Source organism: Misgurnus anguillicaudatus, chromosome 3 (assembly GCF_027580225.2).
Source record: "Misgurnus anguillicaudatus chromosome 3, ASM2758022v2, whole genome shotgun sequence".
In the NCBI taxonomy this organism is placed as follows: domain Eukaryota; kingdom Metazoa; phylum Chordata; class Actinopteri; order Cypriniformes; family Cobitidae; genus Misgurnus; species Misgurnus anguillicaudatus.
The window spans coordinates 43,821,601-43,842,864 of NC_073339.2; the positions used below are offsets into that span (position 1 = coordinate 43,821,601).

The window sequence follows — 21,264 nt, forward strand, 5'->3', positions numbered from 1 at the left end:
TGTGAACATAAAATTTTAATACATTTTGAAAAATATGTTGATATATGGAGGTTAAAACGAGATATATTTCTTGATTTGACAATATATTTATTTAAGCTTTACTTTCTGCAAAAATGTTTTTTTTTTTTGCCATACGGGTAATAATTTTTACGCCTCAAATTAGCGTGAAATAATAGGGGAATTTTTTTAAGTCCCTAACCCAATCCTAAATCTAACAATCTGTCGATTCCTCAAGAAAACAGCGTGAGGTGCACTTGAGTGTTGACATTTATTTCAAACAAAAATCTGTTGGATTAGTTTATTGCAAAATTGGGACAAATAATGGACAATATCGCTTTGTAGCAGCGCAGCATAAGAATTTAAAATTCATGTAGTATTTTAATTTTATAAAAACCAGGGGATCCCCCAATTTATATTTTTGTATATTTTGATAGGAGGTCCTTTAATGCTAGGAGGTCCAGGACCACCCATCAATGGCGCTGGCATATTTTAAGATCCGTCAGTGCTAGTTATTTTTTTAGTTGAGACAGCTTAAACATGCGTCTTAATTTAGGACTAGCCTTAAGCCTCGTCTTTGAAACCGTGGGTACGTTTAAGCAACAGTAACATTTATAGGTTTGGTGAAAACAGACAATGCTGTGGCTCCGCTGTGACCGCATACTTCATTTTTTTTTGCAACAAATGTAAAATATATTTCCTGTGAATGCCATTAACCTTTATAACGTGTCCATACTCCGATTCCCCTCTTTCTGACTACGAGCATTGGGACCATCTGCCATGTCCTCGGTTGCCAGGTCTCACGAAATGCATGCTTTACCTCAGGTGACCTTCATCATGCCTAGTCACATTCAGCAAATGCAATCTGCATCCTGACACACAAGTGTTCGAAATAGCAAACGAGTCCACATTTGCAATAAAAACAAAACATCTGAAGTTAAACATCAGCATATTAAAGATTTATGGGTGTGCAAGACAAAAAAAAACAAAAAAAAAACATTCAACGATACATTTGTAGTTGAATGCTAAGTGCTTTTTTATAGATCATAAAGCAGTAACAGTATGAGCAAAACACAATCACTATTACATAAACATAATCTCTCTATGAACGTTTTAAAACACAAATCTGCTAATCTGCATGAATCAGCAAAATGCACTCCAACAATAGAAATGACTCTAACCACAAACACTTTCTTTGACACGATGTCCTAACCAGGCGTGATGCGTCGGTAAACAATTAAAACATCGCACGACACAACTTACCAATCATAAATTATTAAATATTTGGTGTAATATTTTGGACCAATTATATTGCACTTTGTTCCTTTAGGTTCGGATGAAAATCCTGATTGCCCGATCAATTTAAGCAGTTTTATGTTTTCACACCTGGTTAGGTTGCGGCGCAATTCGACTTTCAACATTGAGGAATGTAAACATGCCTCCAACCAATGAACAAGTCTGTAAAACATCCATTTTAAAAGGTGTATACCATGTTACAGGCCATTAAATATATACACGTTGGTTTTATACACACGTTTCCAGTTTAAAAGATATTTCCCTTTAGTATGATAATTAATTGAAAAAAATATATATACTTATATCGGATCTTAAAATCCTATATCCATCAAGTGCCATATAATGGTCATCGAGAGAAACTGTCTTGAAGGCAAACAAACATTAAACGTTACAATCCAAAATATTTTCGCTTTGAGTTTCACATGGTGTAAACTGTAGAAACACGTCAATACGTTGGTCATACATCGTCTACATCTTACAAATGTAAACAGAAATAAGGCTCAATCTTTCGTTTCAATTGAAAAACGGGAAAACATTCCATGCACAAACTCCTCCCACCACAGCGAAACGCAAGTTTATCGCTTAAAATTTTATTGACCGCGAGATGTGACATTTGTACAATGCAAATTATTTTGGCATGGCTATGAAAATTCGTAGGTCCAGCGAAAACTGAGCACAAATAAAAAGTGCCTTCAACTGTAATGTTTGGATTCAATTTTCAATTCTTCGGACAAAAATCAAAGCATTACGATCTGGGAATATTTTCGGACGGCTAAATAAGTGTGTGCTACTATTCTGTGCGCGGCATTCACAATCATTTTGTGCTAAAATTCGACGAGTACTTCAAAAACGCAAAAATTAAATGGCACAATCCAATATTCAATTCAAGACTACTGTTAGAAAATGCTTTACATTTAATTGCCTAAGCTAAGCTTATTAAATGTTTACACTCTTTGCTTTGTTTTTGCTATCCCAGAATTGAAGCCTTGCAACTTCATTAATTATGCAAGACTAAACTATTCTTCATTCTAACCAATTTTAATAAATACAACAATCCACTTTTTTTATATATATAGATATATATTCCAGAATATATTAGTTTATCTATTTGAAATAATCTCTAACTATTTATGTCTCTTCATTGAGGATGTGCATTTAAAATAAAATTTTAAGAGGCGGTTCAAATTTTGCGTCTAAAACGACACGGAAAATGTGAATGCAACGCTTTTCTCCTTTCAAACGCGCTTTTGACGCGGAATTCTGAAGAATTGACTTTTGTCGCGCATCTATATTCGAAACAACGTATCTGCGTGCACAAAAGACGCGAAATGTGAACCACCCCTAAACCAGTTTAAACCAGCCTCATGTGGTTTGCTAGTTTCAGCTGCTTTATATGTGGCCAAGTAGATTTGCTAGTTCAGTCTGGCCTAGTTCAGCCCCCTCCAAAACCATCAACCAGTTAAGTCCATCAAATCACAAGCGGATGGATTAAACTTTTCATTACTACCAGCCCCACCTTTAAAAGAAACACCGACAAGCAAACAAAACCTAACCCAGGTGGCTTGTTCCCATGACCTGAATCCAATAAATCCAGTCTCTATGGGACTGGCAGACGAGAGGGCTCCTGTTTTCCATCGCAAAGTTGTGGTCATTGTCAAGAGACACAGTAAACATTACAATTATTTTAGTCTTAAAGGGGCAGGACCCCCAAAAACTCTGGCATTGTTTACTCACCTGTACGATTTATTTTGTGCAACACAGAAAGAAAATGTTCATGCAATTCAATACAATGAAAAATAATGGGGACCAGAGGCTGTCAGGAACTATAAATGCGAAAATGTTATGCGATTCTGATTCCATACGACTAAAATGAAGCTGTATGGCTTCAGATTGGGATATAATTTTGAAGCTTGACGGCTCCTGGTCACCATTCACTTTCATTGCACAAAAAATACCGGCATTAATGTTTGCTTTTCTGTATCTTTGAGTATGAAAATCATATAGGTTGAGTAAATCATGACAGCTTTTTCAATTTTGGGTTTCATTTTTAAATCCAAGTGAGAAATTTCTGAGGCTAAAGATGATGCAGTTTGCTAGGAAAAAGTTTGAATTTGGTGTCATGCGTTTTGCGAGACATGTTCAAGAAACACAAGCCCACCAACGATCACAGTGATCTCATTCATGACGACAAAATAAAAGGCAGTCGACTGCAACGTTCCCTTTCACAAAACGTGCGTGTCAGTATACGCTATCTACATGGACTTTAAATAAAAAGGTCAGTTTAGAGTGGGAAGCTAGGAATCTTGCCGTTCGTCCGTCTGCCGACTGCTTGGGGATGCCCCGCCCTCTTCCTGTCCATCAAACCCAAGTCCCTCATCCATCTGTTCCAGTTCACTTTGGTCCAGAAGTTCAAAGTCCTCTTCTTCAGCAGGGACGAGCGTAACGTCTGGCTGTTCCTCCGTGCTCGCTTCCGTCGCGTCTACGTCTTCCTCCTCTACGCCGGCTTCCTGGGCAAGGGATGATTCCATCGGGCAAGGAGGGGTTTCGGTGGGAAGAAAGGAGGCCATGGAGGAGCCCTCGCTGGCCTCCGTAGACCGCAATAGGGCTGAAAGAGTGTTCTGTACTACGGTAGAGATGGCCGTGCTCACTATCTCCTCGCTCAGCGCCTCCAGCGAGCGAGTGGCCGACACGCGTCCCTCTTTTTCAGTACCCGCAATGCTTTGCCCCGCTACCGCGGCCTGTCCGTTGTAGTGCGTGTTGACAAAGTGAAGCGGGGATGCTAAGTGCTGAATGAGGAGGCTGGCCGGGGATGGAGGTTCCTCTTGGAGATCTGAGCCAGGAGCTCCGGTCTGTTCGGATCCGAGGACACGCAAGGGGAAATTAAACAGACCTGGCTCGACGGAAGGCAACTCGTCCACTGACGGAAACTCGGCTAGGTCCCTGCTGAACGCCTCTTCTGGTTCGCTGTGTACACTTTGCTGATCCAGATCTGTTGAGGAAAGATGAATTTCTAGAGTAAAATAAAACTAGCCTAAACACTATTGTGGGATTACTGACATTGGGGTGTTATTGCAAAGTATATAGCGATATGAGAAACACTAAATGACTTCAAGCACTTTTGCATTTCGTGTAAATTGAAGGTCCAGTGTGTAATTTTTAGAAGGATCTCTTGAAAAAAAAGCAAAGTAATATACAAAATTATATTATCAGGGGTGTATAAAGACCTTTTAAAAAGAACCATTATGTTTTTATAACCTTAGAATGAGACGTTTTTATCTACATACACCGAGGGTCCCTTAACATGGAAGTCGCTATTTTGTGCCGCCATGTTTCTACAGAAGCCCTTAATGGACAAACCTTTTTACTAAGTTGTCTCCGGCGATGAAATATTTGTCTGGTGGTGGTTATCGTAGCTTCTTTATGCACTTCAAAAGTGAGGGTTGGGCAGCGGACTGAGCCGTTGGTTGCAATTCGCAACCTCACCACTAGATGGCGCTAAGTTTTACACACTGCACTTTTAAGGAAAATAGTTGTGTGATGCGGAAAAAAATACTGCATACATTGCTGGAACAATGTATTGTGATGTGATATATGTCGTTGCCCTAAGTAAAATCACTAATAAGTAAAAGCGAATATGTATTTGAGAACAGATTTTGCTTGTTGGTTGATTGTGCCCTCATTTCCATGTTGGCTATGGCTAGGACTATACTCTCATTCTGGCGTAATAATCAAGGACTTTGCTGTAAGTAGTCCCCTGTTATTGAAAGGGGACTACTTTCAGAATAATTTTTCAAATTTGCCACTTAAAAGTATTTGTGACGCTGGACCACAAATCATGGTACATTTTTTGACCCAATTTTCCATTAATGTATGGTTTATTAAGATGGGACAATAGAGAAACAGCTATCTGAAAATAATTAAAATATTGAGAAAATCGCCTTTAAAGTTGTCTAAATGAAGTCCTTAGCAACACATATTACTAATGATGACTATTTACTTAATATCCTAATGATTTTTGGCATAAAAAAATTTAGAATTTTGACTCATACAATGTATTGTTGGCTATCATTACAAATATACCCATGCGACTCTGTTTGTTCTGCTGCTAATACACTATTTAAGTACAGACATTTTAAATTCATCTAAAACTGACTCACACTTAATGCATTAAATAACGTTTCAGACAAATATACAAAATTATACTCCCTGAAACGCAAAGGTTTTGTTGTGTTAAACTGCAAATTTAAAGAAACTGTGGCTGTCTCTGGTTACTAAATCGATTAATAATAGTTATACTACGGGTCCGTTGAATGCTTGAATCTGATTGGCTGGTGACATTCTGAGGTGTGCAATTATTTTCTGGGAAACGCACGGCGAATGTAGTTCCAGGCAGCTATCTTGACCGCATTACAGATCCATATCACTTCGCATAGTTAACTGTAATAACGGACTAACAAAAACAACATGACATACGATTTTCCGAGGCAATGACAAGAGAGACGCACAGAGGTAGCCTCGTTCTCTCTCTCTCACTCGCCCTCTTTCTCTTTCTTTCTTTCTTTCTTTCTCTCTCTCTCTCTCTGTCGCTCTTGATCTCTTTCTTATAACTTCATTAATAACTGCATTAGAATCCTATCAATGGCTCAAGCATCCATTGCCAGCTATAAAATTACGTTTTGGAACAAGCAAAAGACCCATTGGATAAGACGCAGAAGAAATAGCTCTACTCACAATAGCAATTTAAGTACAAAAACTGGACAAATCCCTTTAAATATATCATGTGATCGATGTCTTGAGGTGTGGTAACCGTTGTATAAGTGGAATAATTGACTCCGGGCCATTGAATTATTGAAAAATATTGCACACGAGGTGTAACGGCCACGACCACCTCGGTTGTGCATTATTTTTATAATGATTCAACGGCCCATCATCAATTATTCCTTACTTAACTTGGCCAAATTCCGTTCCACATAATATAATATTCGGCCAGGTTGCTGTTTATCTAACATATAGTAGAGCCATTTCAATGCAGATTTTGAGAAAAGTATCCAAATGATAAAGTATGTTTTGCATCGAGTACCTTCAGAGACGTCTGTAAGCTGCGGGGTTGTGGCTCTGGATACAGAGAAACCTCCACTCTCCAGTATGGACGCCTCCTCATCAGACAGCTCAGAGTCTGTGATGGCCATCGCCAGAGCCGTGGTCTTAACATCAACCTGCTCCAAGAAATCATCAAATTTATCAGTTGCATAATTCACCAAAAAACTAAATAGATCTGTTCAGAATATCTGGCACGTATCGCATGAAAAATTAGCTTTTCAGAACAACAAGCGCTAATCCGATTGGCTGGCCCGGATATGACCAAGTTTGCTAAGTTCATGATATTTCATCTTTAAAAGATAATAAAGACTTTTGTTTTGAGACACTCGGTAGCAAGTACATCATTGACTATATAGTACATGCATATTTAACTTGGTGCCCAGCTTTAAAGGCCTAGTTCACCCAGATATGGCAGAATTGTCACATGAAAAAAAAAACATGCATATGACAACTAGTCATGAGTCATGAGAGATCAATGTGCCATCATATGTGATGATCTGTATATTTAAGCCAATTGCATCGTTTTATTTCAGAAGATATTAACATCATTTGGAGCTTGCCATGTTTAAGGTCATGTGGTATATGACATGACTTCTGACCCATCATAGGACATAAAACAAAGTCCCCGTAACTTAAAAAACACTTACAGTCGGTGCAAAGCAGGAAAGTTCTTCCTCGCTATCGCTCTCGGTTTCTGCACTTGGCTCATCTCCCTCTTCTTGCTCTTTCTTCAGCTCTATATATACACAAACACAAAGTTTCTGGACACAATCTAACAAGTGACAAAATACAAAACATTCAAAAACCCAGAACTGAGAGCATCCTCTGAAAAAAAACAAACTTTAAAATGTATTATTGGATACAGCAGTCAAACCGAACATTAAAACCTGAGATCTAACACTCATTCTTAATAATTTTGTCTTTATTTATTAAGATAAGAATCCTCGCTCACTTTTCTTATCGTATTTACGCCGTTGTCTCTCTCCTTTCATGCTGTAATCGAGTTTCATCAGGATGGGTTCGAGACCGGTGTACATCTTCTGAATGAGCTCATGATACACAACCAACGGCCACAGCAATACACTTAACACTGAAAGCAGGACAAAGAAAAAAAAAACATTAAACTTCTATTAATCACAAACTACCTCAATTAACCACAATTAAACTGTAATTAAAGACTATAAAGTTGTGATATAACTGTTATTAAGTAGTACAATAGTCAACTCAAGTTACAAAGTCATTTTTAGTACTGATTTAATTTAATTTAATTAAACTTCACTTAAGATCAAAAGCAATAACTCTCTGTAATAACTGCTGAACATTCAATATTACAAAGTAGAAGAAACATCTGCGAAATAATAACAACTCCCCTATTTATACACCGATGATACTTGTTTGACTTGCTGAATAAGATTATAGTGTATTTTTTCTCAAGTAAGAAAATACACAAATATTCATAATTTTATTTGATCTCTATAAAGCTGCAATTCGTAACGTTTGTCTCTTTATCGCCATCTTTGTTTGAAACATAAAATTGCAGCTATTTGCAAACAAATTTTCTGCATGCACGGTGTGCTAATTTTCTGTACGTAAAACAACACTAGAACGTTTTTGCTCTTTGCTCCCCCTACAGGTTGGACGCGGAATTGTTCATTACCACTGTCGTAAATAATTTAGCCTACTGCAGCAAAGCTGGCTCTGATTGGATTGTACGTCTGCCGTAAAGCAAGTTTTTGTAGTTTTCACTCGAACTACAGGACCGCGACCCGACGGTTGGAAACTTCTTTAGTGCGGTTTTGGCTGATACAGGGCTGCAAAGCGAATGTGAAAGTGCCGTTCACCCTGTTTTTTGAAAACGTTATTTTAAGGTAAAAAAAACTCTTTAGTGTTGCTTTAACTCTTTCCCCGCTATTGAGGAGTTGACTCGTCAATTAAGAGAAAACGCTTCCCTGCCAATGATGAGTATTTCTGGCAATCCGTTTTTTCGCCAGATGGCGCTCTTACCCAACTTATACAACCCGGAAGCAACCCCTCATGCCAAACAATTTAAGCTCCGTATGGGTTTTGATAATCGCTCTGAATCTGATCTCTCTATCAAAAGTCCTTTACAAAAATGCAATTATCTCAGCTTTTTGCTCAAAATTTTGTATTTTTTAAGAAACCTACCCATATTTGAGAGATTATAAAAAGACAATTTTTTTTGTTTAAAAAAATAGGGTCTGTTCTTTCATTTAATATATTGTTAGTTTATATATTTAAAAAAGAACATTTTCTAATAAGGCATTAAAGGTGCAGTGTGTAAATTTTAGCGGCATCTAGTGGTGAGGTTGTGAATTGCAACCAACGGCTCAGTCCACTGGTCACCTCTTGCTTTTGAAACACATAGAGAAGCTACTGTAGCCACCACCGGACAAACATGTCATCGTTGGACACAATTTAGTAAAAAAGTTTGACTGTTAAGGGCTTCTGTAGAAACATGGCTGCACAAAATGGCGGCTTCCATTTAAGGGGACCCTCTGTATATGTAGATAAAACGTCTCATTCTGAGGCAATAAACGCATAACGGTTCATTATAAAAAGGTCTTTATACACCCCTGATAATATAGTTTTATATATTATTTTGCATTTCTGTCAATAGATCCTTCTAAAAATTACACACTGCACCTTTAAGCTTTTGTGAAAATCATAAAAAATCCTGGGTGCTGGCTTTTTTTTTTTAAAACGCTGGCCTGGAAAGAGTTTACAACAGATCTTAGTTTGTTTTTTAACTAAAAAAAAAACAGATTGCAACTTCAAAATACTGCACTTAAAAAAAAAGTGTTATGTAAGTGCAGAGGTGGATTTGAGAAGTTTGTGTTGCATAATTCTTTCAGATGTGTACGGATCAGATGTATGGAAGTATATGGAGGAACTGTGCTTACATATAATGTAGGAGATCATAATCCCGGGAATGTAATGTCCAACCATGGCCATCAGAAAACATCCAGAACACATCATGATACAGAACTGATGACATAAAAAGAAAAAAAGCTTAGTACTGTAAAACCTGTCTGGACATAAAATCGGTGTGAATAAAATCTTTACAATTTATTTTATTTTGTAAATATTTTGCTGCTTTACATAAAGGGTTTGTTCAATAAAAAAACATGCATAACTTTAGTTACAAAGAAATAGTACCAATGGTACTACTATGGTATTCTCGAATTACTTTTGGGTACCAAATTATATCATGATGAATTTCAGTATCATCATTACCAACTGATACCATCAAAGTATAGTTTATATTATATACAGTAAATATGGTATTAAATACAGTAATAATGACAGTACTCCCATGGTCACAATACAAATACTGTATATGAAGATAAATTTTATATAGTTTTTTGATAAACTTCAAATGTTTCACCTTGCCGTGATTTTGGCGTTTATACTGCAGCATTTCTTGGATGTACAGAATAAACGTCAGGTAACTTTCTGCTAGATGATGGCTCAGCTCATCCACACTTAACAGACGCGGCTGATCTGAAATCATTTCTCTGTAAAAAAAAAAACAGAACACATAACAAAAATCTATTTTATGAGACACAAACTCAAATACCAAAAAAATGCTAAATTATGATTGTATAAATAGTTTGATTTTCATTGAATTGCAATCAACAGCTACGGTAGCTGACACAGGACAAACAAGTCATCATCTGAGGCAACAAATAGTGACAAAACGCACTTTGTAGAGCAGTTTGTGTGTTTAGGGCTACTGTAGAAACATGACGATTTCCATGTAAAGAGACCCGCAGTGTATGTAGAAGGTAATAAATACAATACAGTTCATTTTGTAACTTCTCTATATACCACTGATAATATAGTTATGTATATTATATTGTATTTCTGTCAAGAGATCCTTCTCAAAGTTACACAATGCACCTTTAAAATATCAAAAAGCCATTAGCACAGTGTTATCCCAGGAAAAAAACATATTTTTAAATATAATTTTAAATACATTTCAAAATACACAAAAAATGGCCAATGTATTTTATATATATTTTATTTTTACCAATTTATTTTTTGTATATTTTGAAATATATTTTAAAGCATTTATATTCACGTTGCATTTTAAGAACAACTTTGTATGTTACAAACCTGTTTGAAAAGAATAAAATTAAATATAATTTCAACTGCAAAAATATAATTTTATATTTTATACATACTCTTACAATATATACTTTACTTTATACATTTTATACAAACGTTTATATTTTGGTCAGGAAAAATTTTTATTTTTCCGTATGGGTTGTAAAATAAAAAATGTATTTGTTGCCCTTGAAATACATAAAAAAAATATATTGATATATAAAGGTAAAAACTAAATATATTTTCCAATTAAACATATATTTAATTAAGCTTTACTTTCTACAAAATGTATTTAGAATATATTTTTTTTTAAAATTGGCCCAAAATTTTATATATTTTGTTTGCCGTATGGGATATATATATTTTGTCACATTGCATGTTATCCCGAATGTTTTCAACAACTTTTGGATTAAAAATTAGATACAACTTAACATAGACAGGTTCAGTCTTATGTTAAAAGCTGTAATGTTTAAATATTGTCGATATTCTTTACCACAACATGTATTTTAATGTTTACACTAGTGCATGGTCAATATTCCCTATGGACTTTCATTGTAAATCCACCCTGAAAGCAATTTGGTTTTGACATTTAATTGGTATTGAACCCAGAGCATTCCTTCAAAATGCATTCAATACACCACAAAGCAATTACGCTGCATTGCGAATGATAGTGTAACATATTTGACATGAATGAAATAGTTTCGTTATCAGTGAGAGGCATTCGCACATCCCACAGGAATGTCCATGTTTAAGAATGTGCTGTGCTGTACTGTACGACAACAGAAAGACATTATAGACCTAACAGTCTAAGGGACAGGGGTGCTGTTGAGACACGCAGGGATCATTTCGAAATACATACCGTTCGACCACAGCTACCTCTGGATGCCAAGCTGATGAGATTAAAGGAGAAAATGAGAGTACAAAAGAGGTTGTGTTACTTTTGCAACGTATTGAAATAGTGATTTTAGTATATTGTGTTCATACATTACCAGAGATCAGTGGCAGCTTGTCTTTCCATCTCTCCAGGAGCGTCAGTCCAATGAGAGACACGCTCAAGAGAAACAAGGGTCGCAATGATGTCGATGAAAGAAGCCTGGGACACAACCACTTAACATGTCAAATTCTGCATCAATAATCCATCAATACTTATTGGTATTGATATGTGCAATCAATAAATTACATATTCACATAACAGAAAGTATGTCAAAGTTAATATAAAGGTCCATTACTGTATATATGATGGTATTGGATTTTAAAATGATGCTATTTTGATATATAACATGGTATTTACAATACATAAACTCTACTGTATTGCAAAGTATACCACTATAGCAGTATCAGGGGAAAAAATCATGGTATTACACATGGTAAAAAATAAATAATTACCATATTTACACACCATGGTACTTTTAAGAATACTATATATTTATAATACGTATATTTGATTATTAATGATATTGTTATTATTATATTACCATAATAAAGTATCCAAAACATGGTGAGTGTCCAGAAGTACTATAGTAATACCATGATACTATATCATTATTTAAACACCATGGGACAAATTATGGTATTTTCATAATGACTGTATCCAAAACATGGTGAATGCCCAAAAAACACAGTAATGCCACGGTACTGTGTGATTACCAGATTCATACATCATAAATAATACCATAATAATAGTATTTAAAATGTGGTGAATGCAAATAAAAACACAGTAATACCATGGTACTGCATGGTTATATTAATATGCCACGGTGCTTTAAATAATACTTTGGTATTACATAATAACAGCATCCAAAACATAGTGAATGCAAGAAAACGTGGTATTGTGTGATTACCATATTCATATACCATTGTATTTTAAAGAATACTGTGGTATTACCATAATAAGAATATTGAACACGTGGTGAATGCAAAAACAAAAATCATAGTAATACGGTACTATATGATTACCATATTCATACACCCTGGTACTTTAAAAATACTAGGGTATTACCATAATAACAGCATCCAAAAACATAGACTACAGTAGTAATATCATGGTACCGGGGTACCCTATAGTTATCGTACTAAAACACTATGGTACTTTAAATAATACTGTGGTATATTAGAATAATAACCATGTCCAGTTACAATGACAATGGTAAATGTCCAAATGCACCATAGTAATACCATGGCAAAACAAGTCTGACGTATAAAAACACGAGGGAATTTTTATCCGGCCCATCCATTAACCAGATAACTAACCAGTCATTAGGATTAACAGGCTAAACTCTCACCAAAAAGCGGTGTTGAGCAGGAGCGCGGCTACGCTACTATGCAGCGGCCTCTCCCACACCAGCAGCCGCTGCGCGAAGATCAGCGCGCGCTCGTACTGCGACAGCCACCCGCGCAGCCGCTCCCGCAGCCGCCTCAGCTCTGGCTCGGGCTCGTCCTCGCTGCTGACCCCGCCGCCAGGCGCGGGGAACCAGGCCTCGAGAGCCGCGCTCGCCTCCTCCTCGCTACTCGCCATTTTTACTGATCCACTTTTGTTTGTTGTGCGTGTTGATCACGGGGTTTGGTTAGGAGACACGCGTCACGATTTATTAGAAAAAAACAAAAACACCGACAGAGGGGATTTTACAGGCTGTTGCGGTGTCACGTGCGTACTGTTTACCGCGGGTGACATCTGCTGGCGACAACTACAACACGCGCATTAAACAATATTTTGTGTTTTTCTTGCAATTAGAATTTAAAAATATAATTTATTTAATTAAAAAAATATAAATAAAAAAGTGAAGTAGAAATTATGTTATGGTATTTCGCATTTTGATTAGCATGATCATGTTTACTTGGCATAGAATTTAGCATACAACTACAATTTAATAATGCCATGTAACTTATTTAAATATAAATATTTAAGAATAATTCTAATATAAAAACAATTTATTACCTGAATTGACGTTTTTGTTATTTAGCATTACTTTTTAATTTTTCACTCAGAATTTTGTATATTTAACGAAATACAGATATTTTAATAAAAAAAAAATTAACTACTCTGAATTTTTAAAAAAAAACTTTGAACTAAACACGTTTTTGTTATAAGCAAAATTATTTTATTTTATTTTATTTTGAAAAGAAATAAATTAAGCAGGTACAATAGGAATTGGCAAAAAGTCTAGAAGAATAGCAAAAGTATGTAGTGATAAAGTAACACTAGTGTGTAAAGTAGTATGCTACTTTGTTTACATTATTTAATCACCAAAGGGTCACAAAATGTTAAAAAGATTAGGTATTTATATTTTAAGATATTGCTTCATTTATCACATTGCAAATCAACTTCAAATTCATTGCGTTGTGGGATACAGTATGGGATGCAAGCAAAAGATTGCAGTAAATTATTTATTACAAAAAAATTATATTCTAACAATACATTTCATGGCAAAGCCCACAAAGGCAAATGAGATCAATTTGATCAAAACTCAAGCCCACGTGGCCTCGTACATACAAGAAAACAGTTGTTTTCTGTGAAAATATTGTTATTGTAAAACTTATTCAATAAGAAATGTATCATTGTTTATTGTACACACTCAACAGACAACGTAACATAATGACAACAACATTAAGACAACATTATGTATAAAATAAAAAATTAATGCTATATTTTGCAGACATATATTTCAGTTCATTATCTTCATTCTTGGCCACAGTCATACTTCATCTTTCAAAACCTGAAACAGAATGAGAGAATAAACCTTTTTAGTACTATGGTAATGTTATGTTTGCTTGAAAAATGAACTAAGGTACTTTAATGGGACGTGCCATAGAGCAGTGGTTCCCAAACTTTTTCAGCACGTGGCCACCCTTGTGTACGGTGCATTTCTTCGCGCCCCCCTCCCAAAGAAAATTTGTGACAAAAAAATTTCAAAAACTCAACATTTTAATAAAAAAAAAACATTAAATTATACAAAAAAGTAGTGCTTTTGGTTAGTAGCCTTATTTTTTAGGTTTAATTACACAGAATTCATGATAAATTAATGTATTTCATAAAAAGTCATAAAACTGGGGCCCCCCTGGCACCATCTCGCGGCCCCCAGTTTGAAAACCACTGCCATAGAGTACTATAAATACTATAATACAATATATATCAAAGTATGATGCTCTGATGTATTTATTGATTTACACATGTATTATTCAATCTAAAGCCCTTTATTAAAGGTGTAAATACAATATTATCACAAAAATAGGTGACTTCAAGCATAGAAACCTATTTAAAAGAGCATTTTGTAACACTAAACTATGTTTTCAACTGCACTGGGGTTAAATGACAACAACAAAGGCACACAGGGTCACACCCCTGACCCATCTGGGTATTCTCAAACATTCAGCTATTCATACCACAAACAAAAAGGTCACATACAAAGATAACAAACAAACAAGAACTGGATACAGTAACATTTAGTATACAGGAATTTTCATCATTTCCATTGCTTATTGCTTGTGAATACCAAGTGCAGGGGATTATTTTGGAATAATGCCTTTACATTGTGAACACCAAGTTGTATTATGGGAAGCCCACAGAAAACATGATGTCATCGGTAAATAGATGTTTTTCATATAAGAGAAAAATAAGAGGCCCCTGCATAATTCCCATGCTTTTTTAATATTTCTTTATAATTTGTCTTTTCTAAAAGGTGGAAAATATTGCATTTAATAAGCAGTAGCAATGCATAAGCTGGCAAAGTTAGTCAACATAAGCAAGCAAAGAAAAGCCTACCTGGATTATACGGTTGGTTAGATGAATGAAGAGGAGGATTATATCCTCTCAGATTAGGAAAACAGAGCATCAATACCTGCGGGTGATAAGACTATAGCCTGCAGCAGGTCAGAGAGAGAGATGATTCCCCGAACCACGTCATTTCTGTCCACAAGCACCAGCCTATGGACCTGGACGCAAACCAAAGATTAAAAGCAATTACAAATACATAAACAATTAAGTTTAAACTAAAACATGCTCACCTCTGCTTTGACTATTCTGTCAATAACAGTTTCCAGAGTTTCGTCAGGGTAACATTTTATCACCCCTTCCACGTAACACCGCCTCCTCCGCAACGCTTCCTGCATGCTCATGCTCAGGTTATTGTACGTTTTCTGTGCTGCAAGATTCTGTTGAATAAAACAGCGCCACAAAATCCTTGCGTTAATTGCATAGCATAGACATGTGTGACCCTGCCTGTGAAATGCAGGTTAAAGTCACCAAAGTTTGATTTTACTCATTGATGGCCTTAATCAGTCAATATTAAAGATTTCAATATGTTGAATTCATGTAGAAAACGATAAATCACAAAAATGACTTTAGCTGGGTTATCACAGGACAGTATTGATAGAAATGTATTTAAGCCACCAAAAATCGAAAGAAAAGAAAAAGATTCTTACAATCACGTCAAATCTGGAATACAGAGCGACCACCCTACCTAGTGAATAAACAGTCAAAGAAATATTACTGTCCAATTTTTAGGACAATAATTCTGGTTAAAGACAGGTTTTTTTTGGTTTGGGTACCATTCTCATCCACAACAGGGAGGGCAGACACTCGTCGATCAACAAACACAGACAGAGCATCATAGACGGTGGCGGTCTGCTGGACAGTAGCTATATCTCTGAACGTTCCTATACCTGCATCTTTAATTTTCATCTGCAAAAAATATGGCTTTGGTATTGTGGGTCCCTGGAGTGAGAGAGAGAGAGCGAAAGAGTGAGAGAAAGAGAGAGAGAAAGAGAGATTTTTAAGTACGTTAGTGGAAAAGTAAATAATGACAAGTGAAATTTAATTTGTGAATGAAAGGATTCCTCTTACAAATAAATAAAGGAACTTGAGGATTCTCTTATGGGTAAGTATGTGAAGGACATTTCCAGATTCTGGATCGATAACTGGAAGCCTGTGGATTTTGTGTTTCAGTAAAGAGTAGACAGCGTCAAAGAGGCTGTGTGCAGACAGAAAACAGAGAATGGTACACTACATACTTAATATAATATATTTGTGACCCTGGACCACAAAACCAGTCACAAGGTCAATTGAATAAATACGTTTTTCATTGATGTATATGGTTTATTAGGATAGGACAATATTTAGCTGAGATACAACTACTTAAAAATCTGGAATCTGAGGGACCATAAAATGTAAATATTGAGAAAATCGCCATTAAAGACATTTTTTATATATTTACGAAAATTAAACTGGAGTCTACGGGACAGTCACAAAAATATTAAAAAATGAAGACAATCAAAGGACGTGGGTGGTTTAGAATGACACGGAGCTAAATGATTTATGATGACCCTTTAATATCCTAATGATTTGGGCATAAAAATAACAAATCAATAATTTTGACCAATTCAATGTATCGTTGGCTGTTCCTACAAATATACCCATGCGAATAATGAGTGTGTTTATGGTCCAGAGTCACATTTTATCTTTACATATAGTTATTGGGTATATTATTTTGCATGCACCATTTTAAAGAAAATGATACAATCAAGCTCTTTAAAATGTATATACCTTGCATTAGGGGAGATGCTGATAAGATTTTGTTTGTGATATTGCAGGTAGACATCTACAAACAAGAAAAAGATCAAGAGTGAGACATTAGGAATAAGATAGATAGATAGATAGATAGATAGATAGATAGATAGATAGATAGATAGATAGATAGATAGATAGATAGATAGATAGATAGATAGATAGATAGATAGATAGATAGATAGATAGATAGATAGATAGATAGATAGATAGATAGATAGATAGATAGATTCTGCATTACTAATGCAATGTTTTACACTAATCTATACAGCAGCTCAGCAAAACAGACACATGTTCCTTTAAGACAGAAATAAATAAAGGCTCTCCTCTGGATTGGTCACGGTGACTTATACAAGGAACGTGGCTCCACCCCAAAATGTGTGATGCAACATCTCACCATGATCTGAGATTATTTACTTTGAAATGAATCACCTCTCCATGTCTCAATCTTGTGCTCCTCCAGTTCATAGATCTGAACCTACGTAGAAGAAAGAAACAGAACCTGTCATGCATAATAAACATGCATTTACCAAAGAATATAATATAATAATAATGTTAATCTAAAAAGTTAACAAATGTAACCGCAGTGAAAAATCTACCTACCAAAGGTGACTTATAATACCGATGAAGAATGTTGATAAAATCTGTGATAGTCAGCATACCTGTGTAGTTGTCGATAAGGAGGAAAAGTCAACTAATGCATGTATTCTGATGCAAAAGTACCATGCACATGTTGAGAGGTCTTACCCACAAATTTCTGCTGCTTGTTATCCCATAGCGGGGCAGCCCGGAGACCATTCGCTACTAAAGCAAAAAAGGCTTTCTTTACCTGTGTCAGTACAAAAGATGCATCACATATAAATATGTTGCATAAATTGTTATTATTTACAATCAAAAATATGCATTTAAAAATGTATATTTATGCATATAAATTTATCCATTTAGATATACTCCAACCCAACCTGCAATGAAGTGTCAAAAATGACCAGTTTGCAGCTGGTAGGAATAGCATCATAACAGCAATGTTTTTTCATGAAGGTCATATAAGCTTCTGCATTTGGATCTATAAGAAATAAGAGACATGCTTGTGTGTGTGTGACACTGATATTCAAGGTCAGAGCTCCATCTTACATCAAAATGACTTGCAAGAGATATTTTAGATGTGTTACTGATGCAATTTAAACATTATACAAAAAATTATACATTACAAAAATGTAACATTTTGTGTAAGTTGGTCTATCTGATACTAGTGATTTAACAGCTTTATGAACTGTGGACATTGCCCTACCTGTGCTGTTCATTATATGGTCCTCATGGCAATCTTCCTGCAAGAAAAATAAATCACACATAATGTAGGTATAGCATATAATGTACATAAATATAAATATATAAATTACACATTCATGTTAAAGGGATAGTTCACCAAAAAAAAAAAAAAATTGTCACCACCCACTCGCTCTCATGCTGCCACAAACCGGCATAAATTTATTTGTTCTGATAAACACGAAGAAAGATATTTTGACAGATGCTTGTAACCAAATCGATCATGACCCCCATTCACTTCCACAGTAGGGAAAAAGAATACTATGGAAGTGAATGGGGCTCACGAACGGTTTGGTTACAAACATTCTTCCTTCGTGTGCAACAAAACAAAGAAATACAGGTTTGTAACAACATGAGCGTGAGTAAATGATAAGAGGATTCTCATTTTTGGGTGAACTGTTCCTTTAAGCTACATTTAAGCTAATTATCTCTAGTCAACAATGATGTGCACCATGAAAATTTCATTATGGTTACTCCAAAACGTCCCTTACAAAAAGTATGAGATTACCACGGCCTTTAGTTTACACAACACCTAAAGAACAAGATGTATTATTGTCCTATTGTGTACACACCATGGTATCCTTGGATACTCCAAGGATCTTCAAAGAATACCAACCATCTTTACTAATTTTACTAGATTATATAAAAAAATTATTAACCATTAGATGTTTGATATTAAAATAACACATTTCTCTATATATTGCGTTTTGGGTGTGATTTCTTATTTTTAATGATTTTAATTGCTTTTAAGGATGGTTACGTTACTTTATGTCAGCCAAACTCTTAATTTATCGTGCATATTTCATACTGCATGCGCCAGTCGCGAATAAACACCAGCAAGAAGACATTCACGCTATTACATGCTTTCGTATGCGAGTCCATACTGTCACCTACCTGCGTGCTGCTATCCATTTGCGTTTGTTCACTTGCTCCGGGCACTGCGCATGCGCGCTGAGTGCGCTCCGCTACGTGCTATATGACTAGAAACATTTAAATAAAGACGCACTCTTTAAACGCGAGAGGACGCGATGGACGGACCAGGCGTCGGTCAGGAGAGGACTTATTTTAGGCTATTGCTGTAGACGTCCGGTTAAAATTGGCGTAAAGGTCTGACACGCACTGACAGCGCAAGAGCAGGAATGCCGGAGCGCGCGCAGGGTATTCCAAATATAGCGCGTGCCCTCCGCGAAATGCGCGCGACACTCCCCCGCTGCCTGTTGTACGCTGACGTTATGAAGGGTCCAAAATTAACTTTGCCAATGACTTGGTGAATTGACACCGTTTATTTGGACAAGCGTTTAAAATATTTTATTGCGAATACAAAATAATTTGTTGGCACTGACAAACTATTCACATTTCCCACACAATTATAAGCTAATCTGGTGTTATTGTTTAAGTTCACATAATATAAAAATTGATTTTATAATTCCACATAATATCAAAGTTGATTTTAGGCTTATGACGTCACTCATTCTGAATGTAAGCTTGTCAACATATTTCAGACTGTGTCAGATTGAATGGAAAGACGTCTGGAGTTTATCAAATAAACTGTCTCACCAATAAAGTTAAAAAAGTTACTTATAAATTGGTTCATTTAATTTATCCAGTGAAACAAGTCTCTAAATTCTTTAGAGACACGGAGATTACTTTGAAAATTGGTAGTATAATTCATAAAACAATTATTTTATCAATGTATATTTACTCAGTCTTTCTGGATTTATGTGTAATACTTGATATTCAAACTCACAAAATTCGGTTATCTGGTAAGGATATATTTTTATATTATAAAAGTAACTGTGTGGAGAAAGACTTATTGATCAACGTATTGATTATATATGGTAAATTTCATATACATAAATGACCAAAAGCTTTATGTTGAGACTCTTAAAAATCTCAAGAAATAAAAAAGCAAAACAATCCTATAATTTTTTTTTGAAAACTTTTATTTTTTATTCTTACTTTGATCCATTTGTAACTACAGTGAGTTACCCTGCTATTTTGCAAGTTCTCGCACTTAGAAATCATGGAGGGGTCCGAAACCGTCATCGTAGGTGCATGTCCACTGTGAGAGACATAATCTAACAAATGTTTTATTTGTATGATACAGCTGCAAATAAGTATTTGAACACCTGTCTATCAGCTAGAATTCTGACCCTCAAAGACCTGTTAGTCTGCCTTTAAAATGTTCAACTCCACTTCATTTATTATCCTAAATTAGATGCACCTGTTTGAGGTAGTTAGCTGCATAAAGACACCTGTCCACCCCATACAATAAGTAAGAATCCAACTACTAACATGGCCAAGACCAAAGAGCTGTCCAAAAACACTAGAGACAAAATTGTACACCTCCACAAGGCTGGAAAGTGCTACGGGGAAATTGCCAAGCAGCTTGGTGAATAAAGGTCCACTGTTGGAGCAATCATTAGAAAATGGAAGAAGCTAAACATGACTGTCAATCTCCCTCGGACTGGGGCTCCATGCAAGATCTCACATCGTGGGGTCTCAATGATCCTAAGAAAGGTGAGAATTCAGCCCATACACGGGAGGAGCTGGTAAATGACCTGAAAGAGCTGGGACCACCGTTTACAAGGTTACTGTTGATAATACACCAAGACATCATGGTTTGAAATCATGCATGGCACGGAAGGTTCCCCTGCTTAAACCAGCACATGTCCAGGCCCGTCTTAAGTTTGCCAATGACCATTTGGATGATCCAGAGGAGTCATGGGAGAACGTCATGTGGTCAGATGAGACCAAAATAGAGCTTTTTGGTCATAATTCCACTAAACGTGTTTGGAGTAAGAAGAATGATGAGTACCATCCCAAGAACACCATCCCTACTGTGAAGCATGGGGGTGGTA

The 21,264-nt window shown here is 35.9% G+C and overlaps 2 protein-coding genes across 3 annotated transcripts; both read right to left on the reverse strand.

Annotated features, from left to right (window-relative positions):
* Positions 1 to 934: 934 nt before the first annotated feature.
* Positions 935 to 13,152, reverse strand: retreg2 (reticulophagy regulator family member 2). The gene is made up of 9 exons (XM_055206135.2): positions 12,804 to 13,152; positions 11,511 to 11,614; positions 11,381 to 11,411; positions 9,800 to 9,929; positions 9,315 to 9,399; positions 7,346 to 7,483; positions 7,041 to 7,129; positions 6,374 to 6,509; positions 935 to 4,282 (listed from the first exon to the last, which is right to left on the reverse strand). The coding sequence occupies exons 1-9, from the start codon at positions 13,034 to 13,036 to the stop codon at positions 3,588 to 3,590; spliced, it is 1,641 nt and encodes a 546-aa protein (XP_055062110.2). The 5' UTR covers positions 13,037 to 13,152; the 3' UTR covers positions 935 to 3,587.
* A 495-nt stretch (positions 13,153 to 13,647) lies between these two features.
* prkag3a (protein kinase, AMP-activated, gamma 3a non-catalytic subunit) lies at positions 13,648 to 19,592 on the reverse strand. Of its 2 annotated transcripts, none has more exons than XM_055206140.2 (13): positions 19,298 to 19,592; positions 18,369 to 18,405; positions 18,043 to 18,143; positions 17,828 to 17,909; positions 17,684 to 17,742; positions 17,513 to 17,558; positions 17,060 to 17,114; positions 16,361 to 16,487; positions 16,066 to 16,231; positions 15,940 to 15,977; positions 15,523 to 15,669; positions 15,281 to 15,450; positions 13,648 to 14,234 (listed from the first exon to the last, which is right to left on the reverse strand). In XM_055206140.2, exons 1-12 carry the CDS (start codon positions 19,313 to 19,315, stop codon positions 15,334 to 15,336), a joined length of 993 nt encoding a protein of 330 aa, XP_055062115.1. In that variant the 5' UTR covers positions 19,316 to 19,592; the 3' UTR covers positions 13,648 to 14,234; positions 15,281 to 15,333. The 2 variants fall into 2 exon arrangements, with proteins under 2 accessions (XP_055062115.1, XP_055062112.1); XM_055206137.2 differs by having other exon boundaries at positions 17,498 to 17,558.
* Positions 19,593 to 21,264: the final 1,672 nt, after the last annotated feature.

What these genes read in the sequence shown, in the direction of transcription:
- prkag3a (XM_055206137.2), bottom strand. An exon ending in TTTTTGACACTTCATTGCAG is followed by an intron (nt 17,910 to 18,042) that starts GTTGGGTTGGAG and finishes GTACTGACACAG; the next exon opens with GTAAAGAAAGCCTTTTTTGC. An exon ending in CCCTGTTGTGGATGAGAATG is followed by an intron (nt 15,978 to 16,065) that starts GTACCCAAACCA and finishes TTTATTCACTAG; the next exon opens with GTAGGGTGGTCGCTCTGTAT.
- retreg2 (XM_055206135.2), bottom strand. Translation starts at nt 13,036, where the DNA reads ATGGCGAGTAGCGAGGAGGAGGCGAGCGCGGCTCTCGAGGCCTGGTTC. An exon ending in GCGTAAATACGATAAGAAAA is followed by an intron (nt 7,130 to 7,345) that starts GTGAGCGAGGAT and finishes GTGTATATATAG; the next exon opens with AGCTGAAGAAAGAGCAAGAA. An exon ending in GCTTACAGACGTCTCTGAAG is followed by an intron (nt 4,283 to 6,373) that starts GTACTCGATGCA and finishes TTTCCTCAACAG; the next exon opens with ATCTGGATCAGCAAAGTGTA.